The following is a 24,920-nucleotide window of genomic DNA, read 5'->3' on the forward strand; positions in this document are numbered from 1 at the left end:
AACATCAAAACCCACGCAAGGGTTTTCTCCATATGCCCCGGTTTCCTACCACGTGTAAACACTCGTTAATTGACCTACTACACCTTTATATATGGAGTACCGCAGAGCTTGGAGGGAAATTTGGCACCGGCTGACCGATTGGCTGCCTCTCCTGCTTGCGAGCGAATACTGTGTGGGGGGTTACAAGTTGGTATTATTATAATGATTATTAAAATATCTGGTTTCCTTTTGGCCCAGTCAGTCTCTGATAGCCAGGGGCAGCTTAGCAGTGGGAGGCATCTGTTATGAGCCGGCTGCTCGGAGCAATAACACCATCCCCTTCACCTAATCTCCGTGTTGTAGGAACGAGCAGTGTGTCGATGTCAGTGTTTCAAGCCTTGGTGGTAGGGCTTGCCGAGGATAGAAAGTTTTCCAAGGGCAGTCCTCGGCATCCCCAACCAAATGTTTAAAATCTCCGCCTCAAACCACCCACGATTCCACGTACCGTTTGTTCCTCAATCTCTCTCGCTTTAAAGAAAAAAAAGATCTTACCTCGCCTTGGGCTTTCTTATCACTCACGGAACAAAAGGCTAAACATTGTTTTAACAAAACACATGGCAAAACACGTGACCTTAAAGCAAAATACTTTATTGTAGAGTGATGAAGGCTTTTGTTCACTCACAAATCTGTGCTTTGCATTCACATATTGTTTACGGTACAAGTCATTGAGGGAATAGATTTGCTTAAACATTTGATAAAAAAGAAACCTTCACATTAGTAGCATGTTTTGGCGTAACTCTTTATTTAACTTGATTATACTGTACATGTCACGGTATATTGAAATTGTTATCTTTCTTCTCTGTTACTTATCTATTTTGGAATTTTCTAAATCACCGAGTAGCAAAAGAGGCAGGCTCGGGCACCCTTGGGTGGCCCCGCTCGAGTTCACATCCTCACCACTGATCTGGGCCCTCAGTGGGTTCCTGTGTATGTCTGTCTGTACGTTGGACTTCTTTCGCACCGTACGTAGTAGCCGACCGTGCCAATCGGAGGCTCGGGTTCGTGGTGCAGTGCGCGCTCACCACCGTGCTAGGTTCAACAACAACCGCCATTCGTCACTAGGTGGCGGTGACGTCATCACAGCGCTTGTGCCAAGCTAGGTGCATCTTGAGGCCACTTGAAGTGTGGATGTCTCGCTGGTAGAGTCACCGGACAGACCCAGGTGTGTGGGTCCCCCCTTCCCCCCCGCCAGATACACACACACACACAGATAGATATTTCGGACACACATCAAGGACACGCACAGCCAGCCAGAGAACACCAAACCCTCATGTTTCTTTTAAAAAAAGATGTCCCTCACTTCTCTGATGTCAGTGTGGTTCTTCTTCTGAACCTGGGGGGCACGCTGCACCCCCTGGGGGTACGAGATGTCCTGTCTGGGGGTGTGAGGCACGGACAGATTTTTTTAGAAGGTAAATCATCGATACACAAATTAAGCATGCGCGCGTAACTACAACTACATTGTTTTTATCAAACCCCATGTGTGTATTGACAATATAAAAACTAAATTAGGATTGAGAACCAAAGGCGTGCAAGGATTGCAGTCAAGGCTTAAGAATCACCGAGTCGTGTAAGCCACAGCCACGGGCCGCTCTCTTCACGCGGCGTTGTTGAGGTTCTGACCGGTGACTTCGTCTCGTGAGTTGCTCTCCGATAAGACGATTGGGATGACACTGGGGGAGGGGGCACGGGGGGGTCACGGGGGGGGCACGGGGGAGGGGTACGGGGGGGCACGGGGCACGAGGGGACACGGGGGAGGGGGCACGGGGGGGGGCACGGGGGAGGGGGCACGAGGGGACACGGGGGAGGGGGGCACGGGGGAGGGGGCACGGGGGGGGCATGGGGGAGGGGGCACGGTGGAGGGGGCACGGGGGAGGGGCACGAGGGGAGCGAGGAGCGGCTCCGGCTGAGCGGCGTCTGCGGCTGCCGTCCCCAGGAGCCGTGGGCTGGGCGAGGAGGCGGAGCGGCTGTACCGGCGGGCCACGAGGGTCGCGCCGCACTTCGCCGACGCCTTCGCGGGGCTGGCCTCACTGCTGTCTGCCCAGGTGGGTGTGGGGGTGTGTGCAGGAGTGTGGGTGTGTGTGCAGGTGTGTGTGCACGTGTTTGTGTGTGGGGGTGTGCGCAGGTGTGTGGGTGGGTGGGGGTGTGTGCGCGCAGGTGTCTGTGTTGCAATGCTGACGGTTTTTTGGGATAATCACCATGGCCGTGAGCCTTTGACACATTTGGTGTCTCGTTTGAAGATTCCGAGCGCTTCCTACCTACGGGGGCTCCTCGCCGCCTTGTATATATGGGGAGCCGTGGTGGCTAGGAGATGTTAACTACCTCGCCTCGTATACAGGAGGTCGTGGGTTCGATCCCGACCCTGACGCCTGCTGTATTTTTGGAGTTTGCTTGTCTCTCCACCCGTGGTCGCATGGATTTTTATCCGGATACTCCTGGTTTTCCCTCCACATTTAGAATCAACGTGCGTTTAGAGCATTTGGCTGCTAAAAATGTCCACATAAGCCACTTCGTTGAGCTATCATTTGTGATCGCCAGGTCGCTTCTACGAAATAGCTACGTTGCTCAGTGGACCTTAGCTGGTAAAATAAAAGTTCGGTTTAATATTGCCGCTGAGAGGACGACGTCCTGTGCGATGCAGAATCGCGCGCGCGAGGCGGAGGAGGTGTACCGCACGGCGCTGGAGATTCACGCGAACAACGCGGATCTTCACAACAACTACGGCGCCTTCCTCCTTGAGCGAGGTACGGCACGGGCGGCAGTCGCGACGCGACGCGGGTTGCATGGGTGGCTTTCTAGATTAGAAGTTTTTGTGACTGCAAGGATCCTTACTCTTGGTTCTTTCGGTAAAGTCACGTAGGTAAACAAAATAATAAATAAAAGCTAAATAAAAAGTTACTTCTTTTTTATCTTTTATTTTTATTTTATTTTTATTTTATTTTTATTCATTATTTTCTTTACCTACGGGACTTTACCGAAAGAAGCAAGAGTTATGCATGGGTGGCCTCAACGTCGACGGATTCTCTCATCTCAAAGGTCAAACTAAAAACGGTTTTAAACTCTTAAAATATTTCTATGGAGCTGCTAACTAATGCCATTACCGTTGACTTATTAAAGTTTATCTCAAGTGTCCAGCTTGCAGTCCCTTCACCAACTCACGCTGACCAGCATGGGGAAGTATGGTCAAACAACCCCTATGATCGACACGGCCAGAAAAGGCCTCCGTCGAACAGTGGAATGAAAGAGGGATAACAACAATAACAACAATAACAACAATAACAACAATAACAATAACAATGACAAATACTCCATGGCAGTGCTAATGCTGCTTTGTGCTGAAGTGGGTCTCGTAGGATTTGGGTCGGCTCCGGCTAAAACAGGCAGCAAGCCAGCAGCAGTACTTCTTCAACAGGCCTGACTGCTGATGACAACCAGGAAGGTAGAAACCAGTGCAGGCTGCTTGCTGAAACAAATGCTGACGGACTTAGAAACACGTTTGACGCGGAGAGGCGGACTAGAACCCGCGCGCCCAGCGGCGTGCCAACCTTTGCTGGCGCGGTGTGCCGGTGCCCTCCCAGGTGACCAGGAGCGCGCCCGCGGCCACTACGTGCGGGCCACGCAGCTCAACCCCTCGCACTCCGTGGCGCTCATCAACCTGGGGCGGCTGGCGCGCGCCCGCGGCCACAACCGCGAGGCCGAGGACTGGTACCTCCGGTAGGGCCGCCGTCCTCGTCTCTCATTACCCCCCCCGCCCCCAACTCGGCGTCTCCCCGCTCGCCGCTCGACAGCGGCAAGGTGACACACGCGACTCGTCGCTCGCGGCGCTTGCCCTGACGGCGCGGCCGCGCGGGGTGGGTCCGTGTCTGGCGTCTGAGCGCAGCTGCCTGGAGGTGGACCGCAGTGCGGAGGCGCTGTCGCTGCTGGGGGCCCTCTACTACAACACGGGGCGGACGCGCGGCGCGCTCGGCGCCTACAGCGAGGCCCTGGAGCGGGATCCCTCGAGCAGGAGCAGCGCCCTGGCTCTGGTGATGCCACGCGAGCCGAGCGCGTGGAGGAACCTAGCGCACGGGCACGGATCGGCTTCACCACCACGATGTAGCGATGTGTGTCGTACACCCTCCTCCACACGACATAGGCCACACGAAGTGACAACTTCCATTTTCACCGGTGGCTACTCGTCCAGCTTCCAACGAAGCGGCTTGACGTGTGGAAATTGATAGCAGCCAAATACTCTAAATGCGTGATGTTGATTCTAAATATGGAGGGAAAAACCCGGAGGACCCAGAGAAAAATTGCACGTAATCACAGGGAGAACATGCAAACTACATATATATATTAGGCGTCAGGGTCGGGATGGAACCCACAACCTCCTGTATACCAGGCGAGGTAGTTAACATCTCGCCTCAGCGACGCCCTCTCACGTTGGCGTTCGTTTAGCACAGCGTGCACCTGTGTGTGTGTCTGTGTGGGAAGCGGTAGTGTAGCGGTTAGCAAACCTGGTGACCCGAGTTCAATTTTCGCTCACGGCAAACATCAGTGGCGATTATCTGAACCAGTCCTGGGCTTCCCCTAGGTCGACTCAGCCTCAAATGAGTACCTGGTGCGGTGTGTAAACATCGCCACTACGTGTGCCGTGCCGGTCATTCATAGGTGCTCGCTAACAACACTTGCCCCAATAGTCTGTTAAGGCTATACCGTGGATCTTTGTACTTGTGTGCGCAGGCACAGGTGCTGGTGCGTTTGGGGGAGGTGCGGGATGCCGAGCGGGCCGTGACACGCGCGCTGGCGCTGGACCCCGCGTGCATCGAGTGCCACCGCCTGCGGGCGGCGCTGCACGCGCAGGCGGGAAGCACGCAGCAGGTCAGTCCCGGGGGCCGCCACCTCCAATTTGAGACGAAAGCTACGGCCGGGCGCCGGTGCCTCGCCCGGCGGCTTGTGCCAAAGCGGCACTCGCCCCAAGCGGTCCGCTAAAGAGCTACGCGGGGGATCTTTGTGTTTTGCGCGCGAGCGGTGCAGGCGCTGGAGGCGGTGCGCGCAGCCATCCGCTTGAGGCCCCCGGACTCGCGCCTCCTCGCCGACCTCCACTTTGCCGAGGGAAACCACCTGCGGGAGCTGGGCCGCTCGCACGACGCCCTCAAGGTGCCGCCGGGCGAGCGCGCTCGTCGCGTGCGTCCTCACTGCCGGCGGTGCCCCCGGTGATGCCCGCGGAGGCGCCTGCAGCAGCCGGTGCGGTGGCACCGGGGCCCACTAGCCGGAGGGATCCAGGTGCCGGGCTTTGAAAATAGTGGGGGGGTGGAGGTTGATGGAATTTGACAGTCACCTCCCCTCGCCCCCAATTTCCTTCTTGGCACCTGGGCCCACGTCAACCGCGCTATGCGAAACGTAGCGATGAACTTACACCGAGGTGAACTCCCAGCCACGCGTGTGTTTGTTTGTTACTTTGCCAAGGTTCAAAATAGCACGTTCATTTGTCCAGATGAACCTCGATGCGAACGTCAGTTTTTCAAACGAACGAACCAGCCGTCGTCGTGAACGCGCGTGGGAGACGGATAATCCTGAATCCCGTCCGCCCTCGTCTTCTAAAACGTTCACCGCGCGCGTTCGCCGTGCACGCCGCGCAACCGCTCCGAGACGCTTTGCCAACGCGAACGTCGCGGGCGCCTTCTTCCGCAGAGCTACCACGAGGCCGTGCGACTGGAGCCCTCGTTGGCGCCCGCGTGGATGAACATGGGAGCCGTGCTGCACGTGCAGGTGAGACGCCGCCGCGCCCCGCGTCCCACGGAGACCGCGTGGCAAGCGTTCGCTCTGATCGCCAGCGGAGCCCCTCTTATCCGTGACGCTGTTATCCTGGTGGCTGCACACCGACGTAATCCGGCGCTGTGGACACCGGGAGGGGTTGGTGGATCACGCGAAATATGTTTAAACTCCCTTCCCGTGGGTGTCACAAATGCCATAACCCGACTTTACAGAAGACGGCGCAGCAAACGTGGACTCCCATCTGTTCCATCTGTACGGGGATAGTGTTACCCACCCCCCCCCCCCCCCCCCCCCGTACGTGTGGGATTTCTCCGGGTGCTCCGGGTCCGTCCCACATGTAAAGACTCATTAAGTAATCATATATAGAGGACCTGCAGAGCTTGGGCAATTGCCGGTGCCGGCTCACCAAGTGACTGCCTCTCCACTTGTTTTGTGTTTCTTTGCGCCTCCCGGCTATTACCCGAGTTCGGAACCGGTCGTGGGCTTCCCCTAGGTCGACTCAGCCTCAATGAGTACCTGGTGCGGTGTGGTAAACATCGCTACTGGGGAGACAAAGGTGGCGGGGCGTGGTGCTGGCCACCCACCCCGTTGCGCGCTTTTCTGGCCTTCAAAGGTGCTCCCGAACGGCACTTGCCTCAACAGTCTGTTGCAGGCTATATGGGGGATCTTTGTCTTTGTTTGCCAGGGGGACTACAGGGGCGCCCGCGAACTCTACGAGAGAGCTCGGCAGTTGGAGCCCGGCAGCCTCGCGCTGCTGGAAAACCTGGCGAAGCTGGAGCGAGCGGAGCACGGAGCGAGCGGAGTATGGAGCGAGCGGAGCTCCCCAACGGCCGTCCCACCGCTCCACTGACCACATCCTCACCCGCGGGGCCAATCCCCCGCGTCAACCACAACGTGTGGGGGACACACCTCTGAAGCGTTTCCGCTTCAGAGGTGTGGGATCCATTGCGAGGCGGTAACTGGGTTCCCCTGCCCATTTTCTCTCCTCCTCGGCTCCAACTGCTTGTCAGAGTCAGCAGCAATTACCAGCGAGTCATTAAACATGACATGGTTAACCAGTGGGGAGCCATTGCTAGACCATATCTGGGTATTAATCATCCTCCCACTGTATCCATACCGGATGGAAATCTCATGTTTTTCAAAACGGACCTTAAATTGTACGATGTCGTATTATCGCCAACCCCGATACGTATGTTGGGAACAGGTGTAGCTTGGGGGAGGGGGGTCAGGGCGCTGGCTGGGCCGTGGTGCAGTTGCACTGCCTGCGCACTCGCTGGCCACGCCACTGTCCACAGAAAGACTTACAAAGCGAGCGAGCGAGAAGTGCTGGGTGTAAAACCGCGTGAATTTTGTCCAATTGTATAACTTATATAAGCGTGGCTTTACTGTGCACGGCCGTGGAGTTTGTCCGGTGTTTTGCCGTTTACGTAATTAAGTGTTATATTTAAGCGGTGAGTGTTGGGACTGAGTGTAGGCCCGGCGAGCAGGTGGGGGACGACTCACCGCCTCACCGCCACCTCCTGCTGCTGCGGGAGCAGCGCGCGATTCTGGCCGGGGCTGTGGGCAGCGCTTGAACGAACGCTGCTGAGCTTCGCCTGCCCTGAGAGAGCAAGTTCGCCTCCTCCTCCTCCTCCTCCCGCAGTTCCACGCTGCTTACTGTTGTTGTTGTTGTCGTGCTTGTTTACCTAGGAGAGCCTAACAGAGTCTCAAGACACTTTTTTTTTCCAAGAGGTTCCCTGTCAACTTTTCGCAGGGAGGGGGGTTGGTGGGGGGGGAGAAGATTATGCCGCGTGTGCAGGAATCCCCGTCGAGTAGTTTGCGAGGTTATTTTTCGGCATCGCGAAATTGCCGTTTGAACTCTTTCCTGTCCAAGGGCTATGCTCTTAGCGCACGTCCCGGACGCGAGAGATTGAGCCAGCGGTCCACAGCGCGCGTGCGCTCCACTGCCGTTTCGTTACACACGGGCTCCGAGCCCACGGGGCTGGCATTAGTCAGTGTTTACGAGTGTTTACCTCCGTCTATGCACGATTCAGTTTTCGTCACATCACAGTTGGACACCCGTGGTCGTGCGCACGTTTCTAATTCCGTGTGGTCGTCTGTGACGGAGCATTGCTCATCGAGCTATGCACGGAACATTTATATTTTAAACGCAAATGGCAAGCCCGGGAAAGAGACCCAGCATCTCAGTCTCTCCATGAATCTGGAGCTGGACTTGTTTGAGTCTGTCATCACTGGCTTACGCACACATCGTCGCAAAGACACGCGGGTCCTACGTGTGAAATGTTCTTTAAAAAAATTAAAGACAGAGACCGGTCTGTTTCACATATTATGCAGAATGACGACACACGCGCATGATACCAAGTGCAACGTATCGACAATGTTTTATTTTAAAAATTGCAAAAAACAGAGTTATATATAAAATATATGTACAGTCGACACGTGCGGTGTGCAGTGTTTCAGCTTGCGTGCAAAGCAGCGTGGAGTGCCCCCTGCCGAGTGTGTGCAGCGCGACACGCAGACACCAGCGCCGCTCCCCGCACCGACCTGCCTCCTGTGGCAGCCTCCTCCCTCGCCTCCAGTGCCATACTCTCTCCCCTCACCTCACTACCCTCCTGTGCCAGCCTCCTCTCACCTCCGTACCCTTCTGTGTCATCATACCCTCCTCTCACCTCCTATCTCTCTCCAAGCTCCATATCCTCTCTCCTCTCACTGCCCCCCCCCCCCCATGTCCAAACAGCATCACTGCCTTCCCACAATCCTCTTCGTTCAAAAGCTCCCTCCCTCCCTCCCTCTCGTCGTCTCCCCACCGTCCCTCGTCTCTCTTTCCCCAGGAGCCCATCGTCGCTGTCCGCCAACCGCCGTGGCTCTTCAGCACTGCCCCTTCCCTCGCCCCTTCTCCTCCTCACCCTACCGCGTGCGCATCACCGCCCCGCCGCCATCCCCCCCCCCCCCCCCCGTGCAGCCACCGTCGCTGCCCCCCTCCCCGTTGCGCTCACGGCTACGTACGAGGCTCCGTCACCTGGTGGCTCGGCGTGCTCCGGCGCTCACTTGCTGCCCGTGCGCGTCCCCCGCCCGATTCACGGGAACGATGCCACTCCGTGGGCCCCGAGCCTTTGCTTGCTACGCTGCTCTTTTCTGGGGGATTCAGTCGCTCACAGCCGCAATCCCCCCAAACCCCCACTCCCCCCCCGGCTCTGCCCCGTTATCCGCGGATGCATTCGCTCGCTTGTTCGCTCGCTCGCGACGACGTTAGTAAGGCTTTCGTAAATAACTGGTAAACAAGAAGACTGCCAGACACCGCGGACGAATAGCGACGGACACAACGCGTCACAAATTCAAATAAATACACAGACTGGGACGAAGACGTCAGTACCGGCAGCAGGACTCCTCTATGCGGGTTTATTTGAAGACTTGAACTGAACTGCGCTCGGATTAAATTTCACAGAAATTCGCTAAATGTGGATAAATGCACTCAAGTACCTGACGCACATAAATATAAGGAAATGGACTGCAGTTGTCCAATATTGATGGGAACTAAAAGAATTGGACAGCAATAAACTGAACAAGAATGGATTCAACAGGCTACAAATGAATTTCGAGGAACGCGATAAAAACCGGGTTGCGGATACTGTATTACGTGACGCACGTCACGTCTGAGATTTTAAACTTGCAATGGATGTTGTACCTTTAAAATCGGGGGAAGTAGGTCGCCTCTCAAGTCTCAACGCCCGACATTCCCGCGAACGCTGCCCTACCATCGATCTCCGTCTCAAGCTCTCCCTTCAGATGGACCTCGTCCATTTCCCTCCCATCCCACTCACTCTGCGTTCCGCACGCTGTAGACAATTCCCTCTGCCTTCACCCCATTCCATTGCACTCCACGGTAACCCCCCTAGCCCCCCTCCCCCCCCCAACATCTGTTGCCAGCGCGGACTGCAAACACTGAGCAGCCAGTCCGTTGCGACGCGACGCTCGTTAGCAGGCCTCCCCGTTTTAATTTCCGCGGACGCGCCGAGCCCGTCCCCTCCCTGGGGGGTCACCGCCCCTCATCGCCGTCCCGCCAGGTTCAAGCCGAGGCTGTCGATCCCTGCGTGGGTCCCCGTCCGTGACCCTTGACCTCCCGACTCCACCTCGGGTTCAAGGACGCCCCCGGTCCCAACCAGGCCCCCGCCACCGGGACTTCTTTTAGGGGCCGAGACTGGGCCACGGGTGACCATCGGCCCCCACCCCCCACCCCACCCCTCGGCGTTTCAGGCTTGGGCCTCCAGAGTTCGTACCTCGGTGCTGCACCCGAGGCGTCACTTCTTGGAGAGGAACTTCATTCTGTTGCCTGTTAGTGAGAGAGGTGGGAGGTGGAATTGCAGGCAGAGGTAAGGGAGGAGGGCTGTTGGTTGGATACCTGCCTTGATCGCTATGAATTAGCAGCGTTACCCATTGCCAATGGCACGCAGAAGTTGGCGCAGAGCCGAACTTTTGTGGATCTCGTTCTTCTTGGCCGGGAACCCCCCCCCCCACCTCCCAACCCCCTCACGTACATTGGCATTTTACACAACAATACACACGCTAGCTTTGAACGCTTTATTGCAGTATTGTCCTTCGTGCCAAGTTTTGAGTCTGCAGCTGGTGGATTCCGATTTTGGAGCGAGCCTGCTTGCTAGCCGCAATGACACGGTGAAGGCCTCACCCCGGCCACAAATGGGGGGAGGCGAACGGACGCCCGCGGCGATCACCGGCAAGTCGTGGCGGATACAACGAAGCGCGGTGGCCCAGTGAGAAGCAGTCGGGGTCATGGCCCACAAACTGCTCCCCGCCCACGCCGCGTGGCCTCAAGAGTGCTCCTAGGCTGGTTGCGGGTGCCGTCACGACCGCTGTAGTGCCGACAAACTCACCGAGCCCTTTGAGGAAGCGATTGACCCCTCCCCGCTCCGCTTCAGGCGTCTCCGCCAGGTACTGAGCTGCGCGCACCTCAAAGAGGCCTACACACAAACACACAAAGGCAAAGATCCCCCCAATCAAGTTCAAGTTCATTTATTAGGTAGAGCCCTGTGAGCCATTCGGCTCTTGAATCGGGTGCAACCGCAACAAACAAAAAACAAAAACAAGAAAACATCTTAAAGTGAATAAGTGACTGAGTGCAAACAGAAAATCCAAGAGAAGACAGCAAAATGTTGCAGAAAAGGCACCGTACACCAAGACTGTGTGCAAAAATCCCAGTGGGATGCAAGTCAAACAACAACAACCACAAGACAACTTAGATTAAGGCCATCAGTCTAACTCCGTACTACAACAAACATGGCCAAACCAAGAAACTTTTCGAAAATCACCAAGTGCTGTTAGCGAGTAGCACCTATGAAGGCCGGCACGGCACACGAGGGGCTATCTACGGGGTGTGTGAGAGAGGCCAGCAATGCGGGAGAGGCGGTGCGTCGAACCCGTTGCTTGCGCACGCAATGAGACCGCTCATCCCGTCCATCTGCCGGTGCGTCCGTCCGTCCATGCGTGCCGTGCGTCGACCTCTCACCTCTGGGGCAGGCACGCCGCGCCTCGCGCTCGTGCACGAAGCCGGCGAACATCTGCGTCTCCATGAAGAGCTCGAGGAAGCGCCGCGTGCTCTTGGAGGCCACCGCCTTGCGGAAGGTCTCGCGCTGCAGGCGCCGCTCCGCCCTCTCGCGCCTCCCGCGGGCCCCGCCGGGCTCGGCGCGCCGCTCGCGCCCCTCCAGCGCGTCCAGGTGCAGCGAGTAGTGGCCCACGGTCTCGACGAAGAAGCGCACAAACGCCTCGGAGACGAAGCGATCCAGCGGGCCGCGGTCTGCGCGCCGGTACACCACGTTTAGCGGATGCACGTATTCATTTGTACGTGCACTACAGAAGCTGAGTGAAATAGGGGGGCTCTCAGCGGTGGGGGAGGGGGGGGGGGGTGGCAGTGTCCGCTCACCCTGGTTCCCGTCTCCCGCGTCCTCCTGACCCTCGGCCTCCTCTCCGCTCGAGTCCGGGCCGCGTGCGCACAGCTCGTGGCGCTGCTCGAGCGCGTGCTCCAGCGCCCCCTGCAGCTTCCGCGGCAGAATGCTGTCCTCGTCGTCCAACTGCGGGGAGAACGCTCCGTGATGTGCTGTGTGTACGTTGCACTTCTTTCGCGCCGTACGTAGCCAACCGTGCTAATCGGAGGTGTGGGGGAAGGACAACGGGCTAACACACAACAAGGGTTTGTCGAGATGATTTCAAAGTGCATTGCTCCCAATGGCTTCCTAATATCGGAAGGAAGAACGTTCCAGACAGCCGCCGAAGCGCGATCCGAAAGCGCGCGATGCAGTGGCCGTCTTTGTTGGATGGCTAATTTATCGACACCACACACACACGGGGAGGGGGGTGTGCAGTCAACACCAGCTGAAAACAACTGAACGTGTGGGCCATTTTTGTCGTTTAGATCACCAACTCAAAGGGGTAAGTCGCGTTCTGTTGGGTACAAGCCCCGAAGTGTAAACACGGCCACTGCTCTTGCAGCAGCGTCGTCGCAGACGCAGCCTCCCTTCCCGCACGTGACCCACCTGGCGCAGGAAGCGATCGCCGCACAGATCCACCAACAGCACCTGGGGAGGCAGGGAGACATCGGTGTACGTGATCAATAATTACAGGGAACAGACGTTGGTCAATTCACTGCTGGAAAAAGCCCCCCCGCCCCATCCACCTGATTTCTTTAGAACTGATTTTTGTGTTTAGTTTGTTGCCTACCTCCCCCACACCTACAATTAGCACGGTTGGCTGCGTACCACACAATAGAAGTTCAACATACGATCATACGTTGAACCCTGCTGGTCGGTGCGAGTTGATGAAGCAGGGAGACCCAAGGTGCCGATTCAGGTATAATTCGCCACTGATGCTATCCGTGGCCGGGAATTAAACTCGGGCCCACTTTGTTCAGAGCCACGCCAGTGCGTATGTACAGACGGTATGTTTTTTGTTTAATGAGCATATAGTACTGTATGTCCTTACTTGAAATAACAATCTACATAAGTGAACACCCCGCATGTATGTATTTACGTACGTACGTAGCAAACCGCATGTATCGCAGCATCAGTGCATGCTGGGTAAGGGAACTCATAATTCTCAGTTAATTAGTGTAATGAGCAACCGGCTGTGATGCACCTGGAAGAGGCAGCCTGGTCGCATGACCTGTCGTGATGTTTAGATAAATAAAAATAGTGGACTCTGCAATGAGCAAAACAAAAAAAGAAAGGCAGCTTCCTGATCGTATGGGGGTGCCACGGTGGCGGCGAGATGTTAACTACCTCGTCTGGTATATGGCAGAGGTGTGGACTCGAGTCATGTGACTTGGACTCGAGTCAGACTCGAGTCATGAATTTGATGACTTGCGACTCGACTTGGACTTGCATAACAATGACTTTGTCCCACCTCTGGTATATGGGAGGTCGTGGGTTTGATCCCGACCCTTACGCCTGCTGCTGTATATTTGGAGTTTGCATGTCTCTGTCCCCGTGGTCGCGTGGATGTTTCTCTGGGTCCTCCAGGTTTTCCCTCCACATTAAGAATCAACATGTGTTTAGGGTATTTGGCTACTGTAAATTTCCAAATAAGCCACTTGGTTGAGTTATCGTTTGTGGCCAGGTCGCTGCTGAACAAAGAGCTGCATAGCTCAGCGGGCCTTACCTGGTAAAATAAAAAAAAATATTTCAAACATTTTTTAAAATAATAATGTATGACACGTCCCAGATTGCCCCTTACCTCTTCGATGGGCAGCTCTCGGAGGCGGGGCAGGGCGGAGCTGAGCACGCCGATGAGGAAGGGCGTGGGGGCGCACGCGATGTCCAGCATGCACGCGGGCAGCACGGGCACCAGGGTGTGCTGCCACGCGAACGGGTAGAGCAGCGCCGCGATGGCGTGGCCGCACTGCGACAGCGTGCTGCTCGCACACCACAGAGACAACGGGGGCCACGTCGCTGGGGTCAAACGTTTCCGTGAGCGAGCACCTGTGGAGGTCGGCAATGGCCCACCAAGGGACGGTGGCGTGGCCTGAAAAAAAAACTCACCCGACAATGGGGGGACACTCACTCTGTGATGGAGCATTAGTAATGCGTGATTATTGTTGTGGTTTAACACGTGGTAGGCTTTCGTGAGCAATGTTATCAATAATAGAGGGGTTTTTTGTTTTGTTAGATTGGGTAAAAAATAAGTGTGTCGTTAAACCCGCAAGCACCCGACACAGCCAATTAGTACAGTTTGTCACGTAAAAAAAAACATGCCAATTCATTAATAGTTGAGCATACCGGTGTGTTGGAGAGTAAACCCACAACATTTACAATTCGATTACGACGTTTCACCGGCAATTACAACCGGCCCCATCAGGCGACAACCAGAGTTGTGGAGAAATCCTCCTGTTTCGGTCTTAAGCTGTTTCCATAGAGAGTCATCCACTATTATGGATGATTGTGCTTGTTTATCCACGAAGGGATCACTGAGTCTCAAGACTCTTTTTCAGGTGGGTCCTGCGAGGAAGGGGGGGCGGGGAAGATGTTGCCACTGTATGTGATCCAAAGTGAGCAATTTTCAGGTATTTTTTTTCAGCATTGGGATGTTTCGGCCGCTATCAGTTGCACTGTGGGTTCTTTCAGCGACGGGGAAAAAACCCAAAAAAAACCCCATGCAGTTTGTTGTCCTTCCCCCGCACGTCCGATTATCACGGTTGTCTACGTAGGGTGTGAAAGAATTTCAACATACAAGCGCACGACATACAAGCGCACGACATACAAGCGCACGACATACAAGCGCACGACATACAAGCGCACGACATACAAGCACACAACATACAAGCTCTGCACAGAAAGACGCCCCAAGTCGGGAGTCGAACCCAGGCCGCTCTCGCCGCGAGACAGCGCGCGTTTCCGTCGCGCCACCCGCACTGCCGGCAATACAAAACAAACAACAACAACAACAATCGAGTGACGAGAGTCAGCCGGTCGTTGGCGGCAGCGGGCTCAGAGGCCGCGTCTCGTGGAATCTTCCGCTCGTGGGACGCGGTGTCGGGGGCAGGTCCGCGACCTCCGGAGCAAACCTCGCTCCCTGTCGCGTTGGGCGCCCTCCACAACGAGTTAATTGAATAGAGCGAGTACAGTACATTTATTTTCACAACGTACATTGGCGCGAGAGATGTTGATCGCGTGCGCGCGCGCGCACAAGTCTGGAAAAGGTATGCGCGTGCCGACTCGCTATGGAAACAGCTTGCAGCCCCCCCCACTGCTGCCCCCCCCCCTTCTTAAAATATTACAACGCGTGGGAAAGTATGAGATAATGTGCACACAGCCCAAACTCTCTCTCTCTCTCCCCCCTTGCCCACCCCCAGTACTCCCAGATGAAAAGCCGACACAACATTCAATGGGAATGACAACCCGGCCTCGGTCCACCGTTTGCTTCGCAGAATCAGAATTGGAATATTTTTTTTGCACCGCAGGAATCCGATGAGCTTTTAACGGACGCCTTTTCGGTGTGGCGTGATGATATGCCCGCGTAAGCGTCTTCTCTCATTCCTCAGCGGCGCGATCCACGGGTTTGTTCCCCACTGGGGCCGGCTGGGAAATCTAAGTCGCGCGTGTGGGGCGGGCCCCTCGTGCAGCAGCCTGCAGCTCACGTGTGCTCTAGAATGCACGTGCCTTGACTCTTCCGAGTGTGAAAGAGTCGGCCAAATGCCCTCTGAATGGGCTCTCTAAAGCTCCGTCTTGGTGCCCTTCCGCCAGCGGTGGCGCGAGCGAGCAATTGCAGGGGCAGCGCCTCCGCCTCCGTCCGTGTGGAGTTCTCTGGTGGCTAAGATTTCCTCTTTCCCAAAATACTGAGAAAAAGCAATTGGCTAAACCTCCCAGGACTCTTCCCGAAAGAGTCTTAAAAAGGAACATTTTTATTACAGCTTTTTAAATGCATTACAGTGCTTTGTTATCGTTATGGCAGCGCCCGTTATGGGCGATGGTTGACAAAGATCGCCCGCTATCTGGGCAGACGTGTGGTGCTGGCGGCGGCGGCGGTGTCAGTGGAGGATTGCAGGGGCAGCGGAGTCGGCCGTGGTGGCTGGCTCACGAGGGGGGGGGGGGGCGAGCGGAATCTCAGCAGGGGAGTCCGACCGCTTCCCCCGCCCCGAGCATCGCGCGCGGTATCTCAAGGGACGAGCAGAATGCAACGCTAACGACTTCCTGCGATTACACTGTAGCTGTGGACGGGGGGAAATCCGCCTCCAGTTCACGTCTTGCACTCCATGCGGGCCGAAACCAGCCGGTTGCTACCTGACAATCTCACTCGCTCGCTCGCTCCCTCGCTCGCTCTCTCTCTCGCTCGCTCTCTCTGCAATCCCCCATCACAAAGATGGGAAATGTATCGCCGCTGAGAAACGTGGCACCAAAGCTTAAGCAGACCGCAGGGCGAGGCTGGGAAAACCTTTCCCTCCCGAGGCCCACAGACGACTCTTAAACACCCAACACATTCACGCGCAGACCTCAAGTCACTCCTGTCGCTGCAAGGGTCTCATGCAGTTACAGAAGTGTAACACGGCATTGCCAGGTGGAAAATATTCCCTTCCAGCACCCGATTAGCACGGCTAGGATGCTTGTAGCGGCAGATAAATACTAAAGAGTATGAATCGTTGCAGTCACGAAAGCATCAAATCTAGAATTATTCGTGAGATGTTTAGAAGTGGCAGGCCTCACATGGCCGCAGGCCTCACATGGCCGCACGGTGCCGAGACGTCAACTACCTCACCTGGTATACAGGAGGCCATGGGTTCGATCCCAACCATGAAGCCTGTACACTTGGAGTTTGCATGTTCTCCCTGTGGTCGCGTGGATTTTTCTCCAGGTCCTCCGGTTTTTCCCTCCACATTTAGAAACACGTATTTAAAGTATTTGGCTGCTATAAATGTCCACACGATGATAAGCCACTTCGTTGAGCGATCATTTGTGGCCAGGTCGCTTCTGAAAAAGAGCTGCATACAGCTCAGTGGGCCTTACCTGGTAAGAATAAAAATTCAGTTTAGCGTTTAGTTTAGCTCCGGTGATGCCCGTGCGCCACTGGGGATGGCAGGTGAAGCTCACCTGAGCCGGTCGGCCGTCAGGATGATGCGTCGCTCCAGCAGCAGCGAGGCAAACACCTGCACGATGTGCCGCGTGCCCAGGCACGCCAGCAGGCACGAGAAGTCCACGTGCTCGAGCCGCGAGTCCAGCGGCCGCCGCAGCTCGATCACCTGCGGTCGGGCGGCAGTGGCGCGCACGGTCACGGCCGCGGCGAGGGGCTCGGCGCCAATCGGCGACGGGGAGTCCGTCACCGGCAGCGGAGGCGTAACGCCGGGTTGGTGGGGAGAGGGCACGGTACATTGAGGGCACACGAAGTGCTTACCACAAATGAACCACGATGGCCTCGCTGATCTCGTCAAGGAGCGTAAACTATCACGTGAACTCCGGTCATCCTCGCGGCAGCGGCTTTTGGATGGCCGTCGAACAAAGGCGGTCACCGCATCGCGCGCTTTCACGTGTGCTTCTGCGGCCGTCTGCGACGCTCTTTCTTCCGATATCAGGAAGTCACTGGAGCTATGCACTTTTAAATCATCATCTAAAGTAAAACCGCATTTGTTTAGAACTGCTTTTTGTGTTTAGTTTGTTGTCCTTCCCCGCACCTCCGATTATCACGGGTTGGCTACGTACGGTGCGAAAGAAGTTCAACATACGTACTGTACATTCCGCGGTGCCCGTGCACACAGTGAGGTTGCCTGGTGGCAGTGTAGGAGCGGGATCTGGAGTTTGCATGTTCTCCCCGTGGTCACGTAGATTTTTCTCCGGGTCCTCCGGTGTTTCCCCTCCACAATGTAGAATTCACGTGCGTGTAGAGTATTATTTGTCTGCTATAAATGTCCACGTGATGATAAGCCACTTCGTCGAGCTATCATTTGTGGCCAGGTGGCTTCTGAACAAAGCGCTACATAGCTCCGTGGGGCTTAAACCTGGTAAAATAAAAAACAAATTAGCGTAATACTATATCGTACCTCGTTGCCCGAGCCAGGCAGGAAATTCTTGAAGCGCACGGTGCGTCCGGGCGCGGGGAAGGGCGCGTCGGCGAGCACGCGCATGAAGGGGTAGACGAGCGCTGGGGACATGCAGCGCCGCTTCTCCACCTCGTCCAGGATCTGGCGGAGGGATGGGGGGGGGGGGGTAGGGCGCGAGGGAGGGGGTCGACGTTGTGTGCGGGTGCGGCGACAGCGGGCGGGGGGGTCGCCGTCGTCAGGGGCGGGGACCGGCCGTGACGCTTCGCGTGGCTCCGGGCCGGCTCGCGCGGGGACGGTGACTTGAACGTCGTTCCGACCGCCCTGCGACGAGCGGTCGGCTCCGAGAAATCCCCATGAAATAACAAATCTCTTGTCCCATTGCGTCCCTTACAATGTGCGGCTCCTCCAAATCGGACCGCGTCTTTAGATGCCATGGAATTTAGACATTTCACAGATCTAAATAGCACGTTAACTGATATAGGTATCGCATGGAGAAACCCCGTGACTCATCATAGGGATGCCTTGCTGTGGTGCGTGTTGCCCATGCTGTCTTCACGCAGCGATGGCCGTGAGTGGGGTTTTTGCACGGAGTCACCTTTGAGAAGAGGGTGAAGCAGCCCAGACGGCTGATGATGCAGTACACCTCGGGCAGGCCCTTCCCCTCGGGCTGCAGGCACACGGTGGCGCAGGGTGTCACGCGAGGGGTCACGGTGTCACGCGAGGGGTCACGGTGTCACAGGGCGGCACACGGTGGCGCGGGATGACACACGGTCACACGTGGTGGCACACGGTCACACACGGTGTGACACACAGTCATACATGGTGGCACAAAGTGGCACACAGTCACACACGGTGGCACACGTGACTTGGTGTGACACCACGTGAGAGAGCACTGGGTGGTACGTTGTGGAACAGCCCAGGGTGGCGTGTCACGAGGTGGCAGTGTCGAATGTGAAGAGGCAATATGGAGGCATGAGGTGGCACGGTGTGTAATGGCATCGGGTGGTGTGGTACAACACATCGTGAAATGCCATACGATGCCACGCTGCGAGCATGGCGGCGGGGCGTGAGGCGGCGTGGCGAGATGGTGGCGCGGTGCGGGAAGAGGCGTGCCATGGCGTGGGGGTACGGGAAGGTTGCGAGAATGCGCGCGGCTGCCGTGGTGCGGAGAGAACGCTGACCGTCAGCCTCCGGCAGTACCCGAAGCGGCGGATGCCGTCCTCGTACGTGAGCACGAACGAGAAGGTCTCACTGCGGCGACACGACGCGAGAAACACGCGCGGGCGTTACCTCCGTGCGACGCCACAACAACAACAACGACAACAACCGCCGTTCGCCAGCAGCAGCCACGACGCCTGCGCCCCGCTGGGCGCACTTTGTGAGGCCACGTGAATTGACGGAGGCCTGCCGGCAGGAGGTCAAGAAATGGATCCGGGTGCCGTGGGTTGACCGACCGAAATGGCGAGCAGTCGCACGCAGCTGTGCCAACTCTCTGCGTTCTATCTGCCCGGCAGTCGCTCTCCAGCAACGACGGAGGGCAGGAGAGCGACGCTCGCAAACAAAAAGCAATCCCACAACAAAGACAAAGGTTCCCCCATATAGCCTGTAACAGACTGTTGGGGCAAGTGCTGTTAGCGAGCGCCTATGAAGGCCGACACGGCGCACGAGGGGGTGGGTGGCCAGCACCACGCCCGGCCGCCTTTGTCTCCCCAGTGGCGATGTTTACGCACCGCACCAGGTACTCATTTGAAGCTAAGTCGACCTAGGGGATGCCCAGGACCGGTTAAGATAATCGTCACCGGTGTTGGCCGTGAGCGGGAATCGAACTCGGGTCGCCGGGTTTGTAACGCAGCACGTGAACAGCTACCCCGCCGCTCCCCACACACACGCACGCTCGCGTGACACGCACGCGCGGAGCGAGCGCGACACGCCGCTTCCCCTGCTTGCCTGGGACACGGCCCTCTGGGTCCCTCCGGGGCTCCGGGTCCCACCACGGGGCCCAGCTCGCGCACGTCGGGGAAGCAGAAGTGGGGGATGACCTTGAGTCTCTCCTCGGCCTCGCGCGCCTCCTGGCTCGGCCGCTCGAGCTAAGGGGCCACGCACGCACACAAAGACACAAAGACAGAGACCCCCTGTGTAGCCTTCAACAGACTGTCAGGGCAAGTGCGCTGTTAGCGAGCATCACCCGTGTAGGTTGCAACGGTGCACGAGGGCGAGGGGGTGGGTGGCCAGCGCCATGCCCCAGCCGCCTTGTTCACGCACCCAACCAGGTACTCATTTAAAGCTGAGTGCAGTGCGCTAACCACTGTGCCACTGCTCCCCACGTACACACACCCACACACAAACAGCCGCCGTTCGCGGCTAAGTGGCGGTGACATCACCACGGCGATTGTGCCAGGCTAGGTGCACTTTGAGGCCCCACACACAACGACAAGGGCCCACAGATTGTCGGAGACAAAGCAAGGACGTGCTACGTGTACGTTGAACTTCTTTCGCACCGTACCTAGCCAACCATGCTAATCGGAGGTGCGGAATGTAGCTCAAGCGTCTGGTGGGGCTCGCACGCACGTTTGCACGCAACCTCCCACGCGCGCTCACCTTGGGGAACTGGTAGGTGAGCTGCGGCGTGAAGGTGCCGGGCGGCCCCGCGCCGGCGGCCCCCGCGGGCCGCTCGCGGAGCGACACCACCACGAAGTGCTCGAAGAGGCGGCGGTTGTGCGGGTCGAGCTGCTCGAGCTCCAGCGTGCGCCCGCTCCTGGCGCGACGCAGCGCCGCCGCCACGTGCACCAGGCGCAGCCGGTGCTCTAGGAACGACGCACGGTGGTGGGGGGGGGGGGGTGGCGGTGAGACGGAGATGAAGACGTACGCGGAGAGAAGGGTGGGGTGAGCGCGGACCGACACAGGAACGGGCGAGTGGGCAAGAGAGGAAGAGGAGGCATCGGGTGAGCGAGTGGGATTGAGAGAAAGAGAGAGAGCGGAGGAGAGAAACGAGGGAGAGGTAGGGAAGCATGAAGGGAAGGGAGTGCGCGTGAGCGGGGAGGGCGAAGGGAAAGGCGGCTGGAGCCACGTACCTCACAGCGATTGAGAGCAGCAGGAAGAGAAGAGCTCAAGACAGGAGGTGAGGAAGTTGTTGTCTCACCTGTCAGCTGCTCGTCAGAGTCACTCTCACTGTCGCTGTTCTCATCTGCCCGCGCACACACACACACAAGTGAACGCAACGTAATTATCCACCGTCACGCACACGCACGCCGCCCACGGCCTCGCCAATCTTTGCTCTGACCACGAGTGCGGCAAAGCACAAAGGTTTATGCAATAGAGAACGCGAAACATTAGCACAGTGTTAAGGGAAAATTTATATCACGAAGATCGTCTTGTCGCGACAGACCGATACCGCTTCAGCTCAACCGCACCATTCCATCGGACGTCGCCCGTAAGCGCGGCTGGTCTCCAGTCCGGCGTTCTCCGTGAGCCAGCAGCGGACCACGAGTTCACGAGCAGTGCGAGGAGCGGCTTACCTCACCGTCGCTCGAGCGAGGGCAAACGCACCGGCGGTGTGACCCGAGGCCTAGGCCACGGGACCCGAGCGCCCTGACCTTTGAGTGACTCTGGGCTCGACACCGACGTCTTTTTCCAGCGCTTCCAGCCGCACCGCGCAGTGAAGATGCTGTTAATCTTCTGCACGGACTGTGAAGTGACACGCGTGTCAGCACACGGACACACACACACGTGAACAAAGGCAAATATTCCCCGTAGAGACTAACAGACTGCTGAGGAAGGAGCTGTTGATGAGCACCTATAAAGGCCGGCACGGCAGATGAGGTGGCCAACACCACGCCCGGTGCTGATGCTTTCATACACAATGCACCAGGTACTCATTTGAGGCTGAGTCGACCTAGGTGAGGCCCTGGACCGGTTCAGATAATCGTCATCGGTGTTGCCGGCTTCATAGCACAGTGCAGCGCTAACTTCTGTGTGCGTGCACACACCCACCCACACTTGTGGACAGAAGAGATGTGTCACGGGACCTCTGCAAAATTCTTGAAGTGGCCTGTCCCACGCACCCTGCTATGAGATCGTTTGTGACGCGAGAGTCAAACCGATACTTTGTCTCATTATCAAGAGCCGGAATTCACACAAATCAGATGCAAAAGCAAGTTGAATGAGATGCGTTTTGTTGCGAATCCATTGGTGCCCAGGCTGGTGGTCGCTGCAACGTGAATGAGGTTAAGATTGAAAACTCTTTTCTTTAGAACTTTTTTTTGTTGTCCTTCCTGCGCACCTCCAATTAGAACGGTTAGCAACGTACGGTGCGAAAGAAGTTCAACATACGTGCATTCAAAATGTTAAAGCATGACACCTTCGCTCACCTCCTGACGTAGAGAAACACACAGGGTGGCCCAAAAGCCAAGACACGGGGTGTTATTATATTTATATTAACAAATGACATAGGCTTACTACAGCAGCATCATCAACATCAGCACACGTGCGTGGCACACCGGGTATCACAACAGGTCGCCGTTGTCACATCACCGCCTCCGACAGGCACGGCCGGCTACGCACGGCGCGAAAGCGTTCTGACGGTCACGGCCGCCCGCGGTGTGTGCGTGTGCGTCACCTTGGGGGCCCTGGCGGGCACGGCGCCGGCGCCCCACTCCTCGTCGAGGCCGCCGCCGGCGAAGAGGAGCGACGAGGGGGAGCCCCGGGTGGCCGCCCCCCCGCGTCCCGGCCGGGGGGCGCGCAGCGAGGAGGTGCGGCCGCCCCCACGAGCGCCCGGCCCGACCCCTCGGCGGCCGCCTCCACCCCAGGGCGGCAGCTGCGGGGGGGGGGGGGGGCGGCGGGGGCATTTATCCACAGGGCGGCAAACGTCAGTCGGGATGTCGTGGCCGTTGTCAACAGGAACGTACCGTGGAAATCGTCTCGGCCTCGCCGATGTGGGCGCGCTATTGGCGGGGATGCCATGATTATTAGTGTCATCGTCATCGTCGCAGCGTCGATGTGTTCTAGCGCTACTGAGTCCCTCCTCATGTGCAGAAATCAACAGGTAATCAGATGAATTCTGCACTTCCAGGAGGCTGCTCGGAGGACGCAAACTCAGGCAGCTGGGCTCTTGATTGCGCTGACCACGATCGTGGGTCTGGTGGCGATGGCGTCGTCATTTTCGTAGCTCTGTTAACGACTCAATTGAGCATTGTGGAACCGACAGCTCGATCGCATGAAAGCGTTATCGCAGCGTCGCAATTATTAGAGCTCTTGCGGCAGGCTTACGTCGAGTGCGTGGCAGTTGATGAAACTCACGCCGGAAGTCGAGCAGAGCACGAAAAACAAAATCCATCGGACGAACATTAAAGTAGCGCAAGTCGCAAAGTCGACGCAGTAATGGTCGTAATGCGAAACTCGACGTCGTATTGCATCGTTAAGCGTGGCGACGGCACGGGGGAGGGGGGTGGTGGGGGGGGGGGTGGTGGGGGGGGTGGTGGGGGGGGGGGTTCGCACCCTGGGTTCGGAGAGGGTGGCGCTGCGGGACTTCCCGGGGGCGCTGCGCAGGCAGAGCGAGGAGGAGTCCTCCAGGCTCGACGCCCACTCCCCGTCGGCGATGTCCTCGTACGGATTCTCGCGCGAGCACGGTTCTGGAGAGGTGCGTTTGTGGGGGTTAGAGCCCACGGTTACCGCACAGAGGCGGGGGGGAGGGGTGACAAGTCCAGTTGTTAGCACCAATGCTCTGCGAATCGCAGACAGCACAACGGTTTATATATCCTTGCCGAGCGCACGATATCCCCTTAAGAAGGTTCCCGCATTTTGGGGCAATTGGCCGAATTCTCCCGTAAGCGGGACGAAACTAAAGTATTAAAGTATGCCAGAGAGAAATCCCACGCAAATGAGGAGAGAGAGCCAGTAGCAAAGATTAGGAGGTAAGAAAAACTTTTATTCTTTGTGTGGATGAATGGATGGGGGAGACTCTTCAGCTATTTCGCTCAATATCGATCACCCGCCACTACGACAGCTTGCGCAATCGATGCCCAGCTGATCGACATTTAGAACAGACGAATCGCGAATGCTTGGCTCTCTAAATCAGCCTGGTATGCATGTATGTTGAACTTCTTTCGCACCGTGCGTAGCCAACCGTGCTAATCGGAGGTACAGGGGAAAGGACAAAAAACTAAAAACAAAAGCAGTTCTCAAGAAATTAGATTTCATTCGAGATTTAAAAGTGCGCGGCCCCGTGCCCCCTCGCCGGCCTGCCGCACCGATGATGTCCTCGTAGATGTTTTCATGGGAGAGGGCGAGTCCGAACTCGGGGCTGTGTGGCTGGAACGGAGGCAAGGGCAGCTCCTGCAGCGGCACACGGGGTCGCGATGGCACCGCACTCGGCTCCGGGGAGGACCTGCACACACACAAAGACAAAGATCCCCCAACCTTGTAGCCTTAGCGGACTGTCGGAGCAACTGATGTTAGCTAGAAGCACCTGTGAAGGCCGAGCACGGAACGCGAGGGGGGTGGTGGGTGGCCAGCACCGTGCCCGGCTGCCTTCGTCTCCTCAGTGCTGATGTACCAGGGACTTATTTAAGGCTGAGTGGATCTAGCGTAGGGCACGAGCGAGGAATCGAAATCGATTCGACGGGTTCGTAGCACAGCGCTCTAACCGCTGCAGTACTCTACCCGCACACTCACACAAAGACGTTCACATGCACGCACAGACAGAGGGACGCAGGGAAAGAAGGCAAACACGTAGTGAACCACGCGCCTCCGTGCAACAAGCGCCAGCAAGGGGTGGGTGGCATCCGCGTGTTCTCCAGTGTTACGTGCGCATCCTCAAGACACGGCGCAACATGCTGGCAGCGAACGCTCGCTGAATGGGCTCAATGGGATTTAACAGGAACTTGCCGACAGCTGTTTCCACATCATTCGTCCTCGGCACATCATTTCACGGGTGCAGTGCTTTGTTGGGCACTGCGCTCTGAGTCCCTTGACCCGGCTTTGATTCCCGGCGACGGCTAACGACAAGTGGCGACTGAAATCTGAAATGCTCCTGGCCCACCTCCAGACTGCCTTCACCGACATGCTGACCAGAGTGGTCAGACAACTCCCATGGCCG

General features: G+C 57.1%; 2 protein-coding genes across 2 annotated transcripts in view; one reads left to right on the forward strand and one right to left on the reverse strand.

Annotated features, from left to right (window-relative positions):
* The window catches only part of TMTC1 (transmembrane O-mannosyltransferase targeting cadherins 1), a 30,706-nt gene extending 22,474 nt beyond the window's left edge, over positions 1–8,232 (forward strand). The window contains exons 12-19 of the mRNA XM_078594088.1: positions 1,976–2,084; positions 2,681–2,783; positions 3,618–3,753; positions 3,920–4,064; positions 4,762–4,899; positions 5,056–5,178; positions 5,713–5,790; positions 6,482–8,232. Of these exons, the coding sequence (XP_078450214.1) occupies positions 1,976–2,084; positions 2,681–2,783; positions 3,618–3,753; positions 3,920–4,064; positions 4,762–4,899; positions 5,056–5,178; positions 5,713–5,790; positions 6,482–6,646 (997 nt within the window). The 3' untranslated portion in view covers positions 6,647–8,232. The remainder of the gene's footprint in view (positions 1–1,975; positions 2,085–2,680; positions 2,784–3,617; positions 3,754–3,919; positions 4,065–4,761; positions 4,900–5,055; positions 5,179–5,712; positions 5,791–6,481) is intronic.
* Positions 8,233–9,721: 1,489 nt separating this feature from the next.
* LOC144718558 (DENN domain-containing protein 2B-like) overlaps positions 9,722–24,920 on the reverse strand; it is a 48,054-nt gene continuing 32,855 nt past the window's right edge. The window contains exons 4-20 of the mRNA XM_078593928.1: positions 24,073–24,209; positions 23,321–23,454; positions 22,443–22,640; positions 21,421–21,511; positions 20,694–21,011; positions 20,426–20,631; positions 19,775–19,914; positions 19,009–19,078; positions 18,423–18,494; positions 17,828–17,968; positions 16,884–17,032; positions 13,537–13,714; positions 12,342–12,383; positions 11,732–11,879; positions 11,318–11,605; positions 10,686–10,772; positions 9,722–10,126 (exon numbers count right to left, since the gene is read on the reverse strand). Coding sequence (XP_078450054.1) covers positions 10,095–10,126; positions 10,686–10,772; positions 11,318–11,605; positions 11,732–11,879; positions 12,342–12,383; positions 13,537–13,714; positions 16,884–17,032; positions 17,828–17,968; positions 18,423–18,494; positions 19,009–19,078; positions 19,775–19,914; positions 20,426–20,631; positions 20,694–21,011; positions 21,421–21,511; positions 22,443–22,640; positions 23,321–23,454; positions 24,073–24,209 — 2,431 coding nt within the window. The 3' untranslated portion in view covers positions 9,722–10,094. The remainder of the gene's footprint in view (positions 10,127–10,685; positions 10,773–11,317; positions 11,606–11,731; positions 11,880–12,341; positions 12,384–13,536; positions 13,715–16,883; positions 17,033–17,827; positions 17,969–18,422; positions 18,495–19,008; positions 19,079–19,774; positions 19,915–20,425; positions 20,632–20,693; positions 21,012–21,420; positions 21,512–22,442; positions 22,641–23,320; positions 23,455–24,072; positions 24,210–24,920) is intronic.

Source organism: Lampetra planeri, chromosome 5 (assembly GCF_965212315.1).
Source record: "Lampetra planeri chromosome 5, kcLamPlan1.2.h2, whole genome shotgun sequence".
Taxonomy (NCBI): domain Eukaryota; kingdom Metazoa; phylum Chordata; class Hyperoartia; order Petromyzontiformes; family Petromyzontidae; genus Lampetra; species Lampetra planeri.